General features: G+C 42.0%; 1 protein-coding gene across 2 annotated transcripts in view; it reads right to left on the reverse strand.

Annotated features, from left to right (window-relative positions):
* LOC310862382 (cyclic AMP-responsive element-binding protein 5-like) overlaps positions 1-2,972 on the reverse strand; it is a 36,217-nt gene extending 33,245 nt beyond the window's left edge. For both annotated transcript variants that reach the window (XM_083770261.1, XM_083770260.1), the window contains exons 1-2: positions 2,900-2,972; positions 1,997-2,090 (exon numbers count right to left, since the gene is read on the reverse strand). In XM_083770261.1, coding sequence (XP_083626387.1) covers positions 1,997-2,090; positions 2,900-2,953 — 148 coding nt within the window. In that variant the 5' untranslated portion in view covers positions 2,954-2,972. The remainder of the gene's footprint in view (positions 1-1,996; positions 2,091-2,899) is intronic.
* Between the last annotated feature and the right edge of the window lie 8,386 nt (positions 2,973-11,358).

Raw genomic sequence — 11,358 nt, forward strand, 5'->3', positions numbered from 1 at the left:
TATCTCTGGGACTGGGACCCCAATTCATATTGTGAAATCAGTGTTAATTTAACTCTGACAGTGTACAAATGTATACACTCCATTTCTACACTCTCAGAGTTACAGACCCATAAGGGTCAGACCCATAAGGGTCTGTAACATATCATTTAGCTGGGGACCCCCTGGAACTGCCTCAAGGACCCCTGGGGGTCCCCGGACCCCACTTTGAGAACCACTGCTTTAGAAATAGCACGTCCTTCACTCAATAGGGCCCATTCCCATCGCAATGTCCATGTGTGGTCCAGCAATTATAATGTATTAACTATTAAGGCATATAAGGGATCCTTTTAACCCAATCCTTTTAAAAGAAAAGAGACAACTTTATAAGTGGACAATAATTGCGGCAACAACACAGCAGCCTTTGACAGAATGAATAGTAAAACAAAAACAAACAAAAAACAGTGGGTCTGAGGGCGACGATTGCATCTCACAGTACAGTATATGTTATCTCTAATCTGATGGAGTGTACTGTATACATGCTGCAACATGAGCAGATCTGTTTCACCGCACAGTCTGCCCGTGGGACCGAAGCCCGTATCAAGCTTATCTGATTTCATACTGTATAACCTGCAGTCATCATTTTTTCATCAAGCACTGATCCTGAAAAGAGGTCATTGCACATAAACACACACACACACACACACACACACACACATGCATGCACACACACGTACACATAAACACAAACACACATTCCTCGGGGGGGGGGGGGGGGGGGGGGGGGGAGACAATGTTCAAACTGACTGGCGTGCGGCCCAGTCCGAGCGGCGATGAGAATATGAAGAGAGGATACAAGGGAATGAAAGAAGAGGGGAAAAGGTGTCCCAATAAGGGACACCCAAAGCCAAAATATTGGCAGGGGATCAGAGCAACCACATGCGAGGCAAAAAAGCTACGCTATGAACCCCAGCTGGACGGTGGATATGAGTTGCAGGTGCACGGGGGAGTCTGTGCTGTGATACAATTGCTGGCCGTCTCCTAGACTATTGTTCTCCCTGGCGTTATTAGGCGTTATTTATTCATCAGTGACAGCTCATCGTCGATGATGTATCCAAGGCATTTCAAGTTCGTTCAAACAGTACAGTGGACAGAGACGAAGAGAGAGAGAGAGAGCGTAGAAAGAGTGAGGAAATATAAGCACTATTCCAAAAACCATATCTCTGCTGTCGGGAAAGAAACCAAAATACTCGTTTTTCAGGAAATGAAGAAATCCTTAATATCTTTGAAAACAAAGCACAATAGCTGCCTCATCAAAGTCGGTGTTGTGACTTTATATAGTGTCAATTACTTGCATGAGTGGTGGAGGTAGCAGACAGTTTGAGGGTCCAATGGAGTTAAGAGGTTTTGTCTACTAGGTTTTTACTACTTTTCATGGGGTCAATAAAGACATAAAGAGTGTTCAATAGCACTGATTTATGCAAAAGAAAATCAAAAAACCTCAAAAACGGTTTCCTCCTGACAGCAATGAAATCAAGCCCCTATTATATGTTTTAACTGGTTGAGAGAGACACAAAGATGTACTGTACCTACAGTAGGGATAATTATCCCAAATGTAGATTTGTCGTATTGAGCGATTATTCCCACACGCAAGTCGCACAACACTTGTGCGCTGTGAACACAGAAGCTTAATTTCGAACCGTTTGCAAGACACATAACCAGTGGTGTAAAGTAACTAAATACATTTACTTAAGTACTGTACTTAAGTAAATATTTGAGGTATTTGTACTTTACTTGAGTTATGTCAAATTGTCTGCCTGCACGTGACCTTTCTCGCCCTCAGGCGTCTACTGGTATACCTTTTGTTGAAGTAACACACAACGATAATATTGTTTTACCGTGCGTTCTTTTGTTGAATTAACACACAACGATAATACTGTTTTATCGTGCGTTCTTCTTTTTGTAAGTCACTCTATATCGATCGAATCGACCGTATAGCGGTCCACCGTGTCCAGCTCACCTGTAAAAGTGCTGTCTGCCTTGATGGATGAGAACTTGAGGGTCATCTCATGTTTGTGCCTGTGGATCACCAGGTGGTCCTCTGAATGGAACCCCTGAGAGAGAGAGAGAGAGAACAATGAAACAGTCCATGAATGCACTTATTGCAACCTATTGAAAACCTGCAAAAATTGTCGGTCAGTCCGTCCATCCGTCAGGCTGTCTGTCACGCCACCATATATGTCCGTCAGTCCATCAAGCCTCGTGACACGCTCCATATATGGCCGTCTCCATATATGAAGATCAAGACCTCATCAAACCCTGGATGGCCCATACATGGAGAATACTGGATCATCACCTATAGATCTGCATATATGGAGCCGGCCAGCAAACTTTACATCTGACCTCAAACCCTTAGATCTCCATACAGTGTATATATGGATGGAGCTGCCCTGTTCACACAATCCATATGTTGATCCTTCCCCATCCATCCTTCCTCTTCGACTGGTCCATTTAAACTCTAGACGGGGCCCGCCCCCAAAGTTATTAGTTCAGCTGCGCCCCTTGCAGCCGGCGAAAACTATAACTGGGCCCTAACTGGGCTGGCCCGAGGCCCCGTGTCGCCTTATAGCACACATTTTACACCCTATACCCGGCCTGACAACGTAAAAAAAACCAAATTCATATATGGGCAGAGCTGTTGTTTCAGCGCGAGGTCAAGCTCAGGGCCCTCAGAGCGTCTTACTGGTTAAACGACAAGTGAGGAGTCAAAGCAATTCATTTTTGGATAAGGGATGAGGATATATATGACACTGTGATTCGCATGCGAATGGAAGCACGCACACACACACGCACGCATGCATGCACGCGCGCGCACGCACACGCACACGCACACGCACACGCACACACACACAATATCACTGACCTGGGAGCAGCCTGGGGCACTGCAGACATAGGGCCTGTCCTGTTTGTCACTCATGTCACACACAAACCTACGCGCACACACGCACACACACACACACACACACGCACGCACACACACACACACGCACACACACACACACACACACACACACACACACACACAAAGAGAGAAGAACAGAAAGACATCCGCTTAAAGTGTGACATAATCATCATATGATCTGAGCTTCCCACTATCGAGCATTTCTTCCCACAGCATGTAGTGACTAAAATAAAAAAGGGTAATGATGATGATGATGATCATGATGATGATAAAAAAACAAACATAAATATCGTATCTTTCTGAACAAGGGTTACAAAGTGTTTTTGCAAAGAAATACAATAATTAAAAGATATCATGAAAACCAGAATAAAAAAAACAATAAAACACTGCAGTAATAATAATAATAATAATAATAATAATAATAATAAATCTTAAGAGGAAACAGAAGTAAAACAAGATCTAAAAGCACAAGAAAAAAGACTCAAACATGACAGCCAGTAAAGTACCGAGCTCTACGAGATGAATAATGCTTTTGTATAAATTACGTTATTAAGCCATTGAAACCCGGGAAAGCATCTGTGTCATTTTAGACATTGGCTATTCAAGTCACTGTACTGTACTCTCAATTTGCTTGTCCAGAGAGAGTTGGGGGGATGGGTGGAGTGGGTGGGAGAGGATGAGCAAGCTAACTGTATCTGTACTTATTGTCTGTCTGTATTGTCTATTGTGCACTGTCTATATTTGTGTAACTGCACTGTAGGCCTACTGTATGTTTTTCCCTGTGTACGGGACCCCCTCTAAAATGAGATGCTGCATCTCAAGTGGCCATCCTTTCAATACAATTCTGAGCAACAATTATATTCAAGAATAGCAGATATACAAGCTCATATTGCGTCGGCTATGAGCTCCTAGATCTGCTATTTTTTTCAGAAAACGGTTTGGAAGACATTTTTAGAATCTTACTGGGTTCCTTATGCAGGACAGGTAGGCTATTCCAAAGGCTTTGTCATTCATTCTGAACCTACACCTAGGTACAGTTTATCTTGTAAATCTGCACCTGAGCAGAGCAGTGGTGTAAAATATCTAAGTACATTACTTAAGTGCTGTACAGTTTTGAGGTGTTTGTAGTACTTTACTTGAGTATTTCCAATTTCCAATACTTTTACTTTACTCCGCTACATTTATTTGACAGCTTTTGTTGTTACATTCTAGATTTGAAATATTATACAAAACATACATGAACCACTTCAGCCCTATATACATTTCCGCCATTTGTAAATATAGCAGACCTACAAGCTCACAATGCGTCGCGATGCAACGCATTGTGAGCTTGTAGATCTGCTGATTTTCCTAAGATTTTGATACATTTGAAAACTTGAAATGGGACATTCTGCACAACAAGTACTTTTACTTCTGGTACTACATTTTGAAACCAATACTTTTGTAAATTTTGAACAGCACACTTTTACATGTAACAAAGTGTTTCTACATTACAGTATTTGATACTTTTACTTAAGTAAGAAATGTGAGTACTTTTTCCACCACAGTATATGTTTAAGTTCAACAAAAGTGCACCTGAGGAGGATCTGAGTTTATGAGCCGTGTTGTTTTAGGAAGCAAATTTACTTTCAGTCATAGTCTCTTGAATATAGTTTTAGTCACATTTTAATCATATGGAATGTATTAGTGTTAGTCTAGTTTTAGTCGACTAAATATCATACGATTTTAGTTGACTAAATCTACAGTTGATTTAGTCGACTGAAATGTATTTTGGTGGGCCTTGATGCTGTCATAATGGCTGATTTTACACTTGTTGAAAATAGCCGATCTACAAGCTCACAACGCGTCGCAGCGACGCGTTGTGAGCTTGTAGATCGGTTATCTTCAACATGCAACCAAGTGTAAAATCACTTATACTGGATATCTTGTCCACTAGTCCCATCCTAACATTTGGTCTAGTACTCTAGTTTTTATATGTTGACGAAAATGTCAATATATTTAGTCTTATAGTTTTAGTCATCATATAGCTTAGTTTTCATTTAGTTTTCCTCAGTGAAAAAGGGTAGTCGACGAACATTTTTCGTCTTAGTTTTAGTCGACAAAAACAACACTGTTCACGAGCGGACACACAAGAGCTCATAAGAGCTTAGTGAGGTAGCTACAGTAGGTGCCAGACCTGGCCAATAATATAAAATCTTAAAAAAAAATACATTCTACAATTGAATGGCAGCCAGTGGAGCATCACTAAAGCCTTGCAGCTGTGATTTCTGTACCATCTGCAGCCAATGTGAAGAGCTCTGCTGGAGCCATAGGGTTGTGATAGTCCAAATGAGAAGAGATGAGGTCATTATTATCACGACCGGATGAAAAGGACCAATTATTTCAGAAAAGTGTCTCAACAACAAACAAAGCTTGAGCAAACCTCCTCACTCGAGCGGTGAGAACAAGTCAGGAGAATGGAATATTCCATGGGTTATAAATAGTGGACGTCATTGAAATTATTCTGAACCATATCATATTTAATAATGCGATCGATGTTTGTCCTCGTTATATCAGGTTATCAATAGGGCCGAAACTATTTTCTTTCTTTGTGTCATCATGATTGCGTTGTGAGCTTATAGATCGGCTAATCAAACATATTTGGACATATTTGGATTCTTTTTCACTTTTCACCTATAACGACGTGCCCAAAATAAAGGGCGATTATTAATCGTTTATTTATTTATAAGATATTTTTGGGGCTTTTTGGTGCCCAGACAGCTACGCAAGCCGCCCGGGCCATTAATCATTCATATTATTCAATTGTCGATTATGTTTTAAAATGTATTAAATCGATTACTTTGATTGAATGTTGCATCCCTATAGTTACCAATAATGTTATGCTTAAAAGACATATAGTTAAATTATAGACTCTTTTTTCCAGAGATGTCTAATTGTCATTCTATACATTCTATTCTGCATTAACAGAATACTTATTTAGGCAGCAGAAAGGAGACCATCCTGTTAATGGTATTGTTTGAAGTTCAAATCCATCCTGTATGTAACCTTAAGCAAGACACTGCACCGCCTGTGAGGTCAATGTCAAGTCACAGACCAAAACTACAAACAAGTTCAACCATTGAAACTGGGAAAGCAGCTATACATCTATAGAGTTTAACCACTTTAACCATTATTTTGTATACTTTGGCTATTCAAAAATAGCAGATATACAAGCTCACAGCGCCTCACTTCGTACCGCGCTATATGAGCTTATAGATCTGCTATTTATGATTGACACTGGGTGAAAAATTGGGGGAAAAAATAAAAGTGTTTTTGGATTTAGAAGACATTTGTCTTCTAAAGTAGTCAGGCCTATAACTGGCTTAAAACTGATACCTTCAGCTACATTTCTAACAAGCTAAAACAACACAATGCTTTTGTCTTCCGTGTCACACATGATGGATGGTTCTCTTGCTTGAGACAGAACCCTATCCCGTGGAAAATGATCCAGTCAGGATCGCTCGGAGCGTGACACACAACACACACAGGGTCTCTGGTTCTCGCTGTCTGACAGCGCCATTGTGCAGCTTATGGTATTATTTATTATTGTTATTATTATTATTAATTATTATTGAGGACACATGTTGGAACCTATAATCCCTCCGGGGGTGTTCTCGGTGTTACTGTGCTATAGTCCCAACGCAGGGCGCTGACGTAACGCGTGTCAGGGAAGGACACGCACACGCGCGGCTCCACCAAAACAATATGCTACCAATGAGAAAGGGGGGGGGGGGGGGAGGGGGGGGCACAAACAGAGACGGATATCCAGAACATGATACAGAGACGGCAGACACACAGAGAGAGAGAGAGAGAGAGAGAGAGAGTGACAAAGACCTAGAGGGACCGAAAAATAGCAGATGTATATATAACAAGCTTGCTTTTTGATGCCGCGCTGCGCTGCTTGTACATCTCGTGCAATTTAAGTCCTCGCTTTTGTTTGCGATGTTTTGAAAACACTCAAAGCTGGACGTGGGAAAAACTAAATAATAACCAAAAAAAACTCACTATACTATAGGATAGCAACGCTATAAACCATATAGCTTGACCTTTCGGCAACTCTCTGTCGGAGATATTATAAAACGATTTTAGGTGGGAACCCCTTTTGGTGTTATAGCATTACGTTATGCTTTAGGTTATTGAAAAAATAGCAGATCTACAAGCTCATAGCTACGAGCTCGTAGGTCTGCTATTTTTGAAAAATCGAAGAACGACTGACATAGAAACATAGGCTTTTTCAGAAAACTGTCAGTATGTAGAAGACAATTTTAGAATCTGATCTCAGGTCAGAATGGGTTACGCTGGGGGGGGGGGGGGAGGGGCAGTCGATGGGGGTAATTATGACTTATTTAGAAGTATCTGCCGCCGCTATACTGACGGGCACATCGTTTTTCCACATGAGAGCGAGGGAGCGAGGCCCTGTCAACTCGCTGACCCCCGAGGCATTCCTTGGGACAGCAAGTCAGTGTGATAGAGCCTCCTGTGGGAAGACTATCTCTCTCTCTCTCTCTCTGACACACACACACACACGCGCGCGCACGCACGCGCACACACACACACACACACACACACACACACACACACACACACACACACACACACACACACACACACACACACACACACACACACACACACACACACACAGAGTTTGTTTGCAGGAGGCTGAGGTCAGGCGAGTGCACTCCACCACTGACCCGGCCGTGACTCTTTTCCTCTCCTCAAGCCACAGTGATGACTACAGTATGGGTGTTCAACCAGCGGGTCCGGGGACCACCGTGTGGTCCTTGAGGGGGCTCCAAGGTGGTCCCATGCTAAATGATGGACAGTTGGTAACCATTCAAATGGACCCTTATATATAGATCTTTAACCGATTTAGGCCTGACGTCGAAATAAATAAAAGGTCTTCTGAAAGAATATATATTCAAAGATCTGTGCCTCATTTTCACGATATTTAAAAAAAATAGCAGATCCACAAGCTCGTAGCGCGCCGCTCGTAGCGCGCCACTCGGTGGCGCGCTACGAGCTTGTAGATCTGCTATTTTTCAATAGCTAAAGTATAACATAATGCTTAGTTAAAACAACCAAATGAATGGACCCTTATACTGTAGATCTTTTTTACACTCTCAAGTTAAATTATTGTTAAACATCGTGCATTACTTATAATTTACAAGAAAGTCTACACAATTGGAGAATGTAGAAGAATTGTTATTTTGATCAACGTTTGCCTGTTATCTCTCCTAATGGTATACAACATCATTACGGCATGGAATTGTGGACAAAACATGTTCCGCGACAACAACAATATTCTTTAGTTTCGGGTCTGGGAGGCTAAATGTCGTCAAATGGTGGTCCGTGGCTCAAATGCCGAATAAATAATGGACCTTGACGTGAAAAGGGTTGAAAACCACCACTGTTCTATAGATAAATAGATGGATAGAGTTTTTATGAAAGTGTCCTAACATCATAAGATGCCCAGCCCGCACAGGCTTATACAAGACACTCACAAAATGTACATAATTATACACAATGAATAAACCATAAACAAAATACATAAACAGTTATGGATACATCGTTCACCAACGTAACTGCCATGCCTTCTCTATGAATCTTCCCTAAACAAAAACGTCATTGCTGAACAACCAATTAAACACATGCACAACATTCAGACATCCAAAACAAATCTGGGTTCTCATCCTGATTTTTTTTCTCCAAATAAAGAGTTTCTTAAATCATGGTATATAGAGTGGAACAGTGGAAACAAAATGAAACTCATCCTCTACAAAAGGAACCCCTTTTGGTGTTAGCATTATGTTATGCTTTAGCTATTGAAAAATAGCAGATCTACAAGCTTGTAGCGCACCACCGAGTGTCGCGCTACGAGCTTGTAGGTCTGCATATTTTTGAAAAACCGAAGAACGACAGACATAGAAACATACCTTTTCAGAAAACTGTCAGGATGTAGAAGACATTTTTATAGAATCTGATCTCAGGTCAGAATGGAAAACTGTCAGGATGTATAGAAGACATTTTTTAGAATCTGATCTCAGGTCAGAATGGGCTAACTCCCGGGTCACAAAGAACACACACAGTCTATGAGACGAGGGAGGGAGAGTGGATGATGGCGGAGCACGAGTGTAGGTGCTACAAAGAGGGCGGGTCCGACCGAGAGGGATGACGATGAAATATTCCTACTCTCTCTCCGGTCTCCTGCACGTATATGACTTTAATGATCTCTACGTGCCCATAAACACACACACACACACACACACACACACACACACACACGCACGCACACAAACGCACGTACGTACGTATGTACGCACACGCACACGCACACACTCACACACCTCAGTTGTATAGTGCTCTGAAACAATTGGTGCGTGAGTGAAGGGAGCTGAGAGGGCACTAAGTGGGTCCTGATGTTATGAGAAAGAGTGTGAGGCAAACTTTGAGGGGGAGAGAGAGAGAGAGAGAGAGAGGAGAGAGAGAAGAGAGAGAGAGAGAGAGAGAGAGAGGAGAAGAGAGAGAGAAGAGAGAGAGAGAGAGAGAGAGAAGGGGGGGTCACAAAAGTGCATGGCTCCATAAGAAGTGGATATAGTGTCGGGAGGGGGGGGGGTGGTGATGTTAAGGGGGGAGGAGAGGGGAGAGTATGGAAATTAAAGTGGTGATGAGACAGAGAGAGAGAGAGAGAGAGGGGGGGGGAGGACACATTGAAGGAAAAAGAGCAGAAGGAATTAGGGTGGGAGGGGTCTAAGAGAGAGGTGACTACTGTAGTTCTGACAGGTTTAAACCTGCCACTGCCCCCATTTTCCTACTTTCCTCAACAAGGCTTGTAGAGGTGACTTCATAGGTAGGCGTGTACTGTGGTGTGTGTTGTGTGTGTGTGTGTGTGTGTGTGTGTGTGTGTGTGTGTGTGTGTGTTGTGTGTGTGTGTGTGTGTGTGTGTGTGTGTGTGTGTGTGTGTGTGTGTGTGTGTGTGTACACACTGTGTGTGTTTGTACTCTGTGTGTGCGTGTGTCACTCTGTGAGTTTGCGCATGTGTGGTGAACATGTATATAATAATAATAATATAATAATAATAATAATAATAATAATATAATAATAATAATAATAATAATAATAATATAATATATAAATATAATGATAATCAATAATACAAACCTTTTGAGCGCATGAGCAAGAAAAGGACAATAACTGTGCAGACCAGTGGGTCACAAAGTGGGCTTCGGCCCGGCCCAGCCCAGCCCAGGGAGCATCTCCAAATGGAACCTTTTACAGGTCTGTATATATAACTGAGACACTCTCAGAGTTATATATATGGCCCGGTCCTTTAACCCATTCTGACCTGAGATCAGATTCATACGAGGTTTCCACTGGACACACATTGGTCTGATTGACCCATTCTGACCTGAGATCAGATTCTAAAAAATGTCAGTCGTTCTTCGATTTTTCAAAAATAGCAGACCTACAAGCTCGTATAGCGTGCCACTCGGTGGCTCGCTATGAGCTTGTAGGTCTGCTATTTTTCAATAGCTAAAGCATAGCATTGAGAGAACCACTGCATGTGTAGTAGACAGATAGAGAGAGAGAGTCAAAAAAGACTTTCATGTCACTTTTCCACGATTCTTCAAAAATAGCAGACCTACAAGCTCGTAGCGCGCCACTCGGTGGCGCGCTATGAGCTTGTAGGTCTGCTATTTTTTCAATAGCTATAATATAAAGCATAGCATAATGCTAACACCAAAAGGGGTTCCCGGGCCCAAAATGGGTTAAACATCATGCATTACTTAATTTACCAAGAAGTCTATATACACAATTAGATAATGTAGAAGAATTGTTATTTTGATCAAGGTTTTGCCTCATGTTATCTCCAACATCAATGATATATATATAGCATGGACAACAAAATAGTAAAAGTGTTGTGTCTGAGGGGCTAAATGTCATCACATGGTGGTGCGTGGCTCAAAATGTCCAGAAAATAATGGGCCTTGATATAAAGTTTTTTTTTTGGTTGAAAACCACTGATTTAGTAGCATCAGGTTGTTTTGTTATCAAGTCGTTTCCCCTCCAAAACCCCAAAAGGTATTTAGTGAGTGGGGGGGGGGGGGGGGGGGGGTGTCTCCTATATCAGAAGCATTAGTCCCAGATAAGCCCACTCAGCACATTTCCCCCAAACCCTTCTGTCAAAGTGCTTACATCAACCGGCCTGCAGAATGACGTCAGCTTTAAATACAGTACATAGCCCCCTAAATCCGACAAGGAACGTTGCCAAATAAGCTTTAATACAGTACATAGCCCCCTAAATCCGACAAGGAACGTTGCCAAATAATACTAGGGGCTGATTAATTCCAACGGCGTCCATGATCGGGCATTGATAAATT

The sequence above is a fragment of the Protomyctophum parallelum genome (assembly GCF_964188405.1).
Source record: "Protomyctophum parallelum genome assembly, chromosome: 1".
NCBI classification, from domain to species: Eukaryota; Metazoa; Chordata; class Actinopteri; order Myctophiformes; family Myctophidae; genus Protomyctophum; species Protomyctophum parallelum.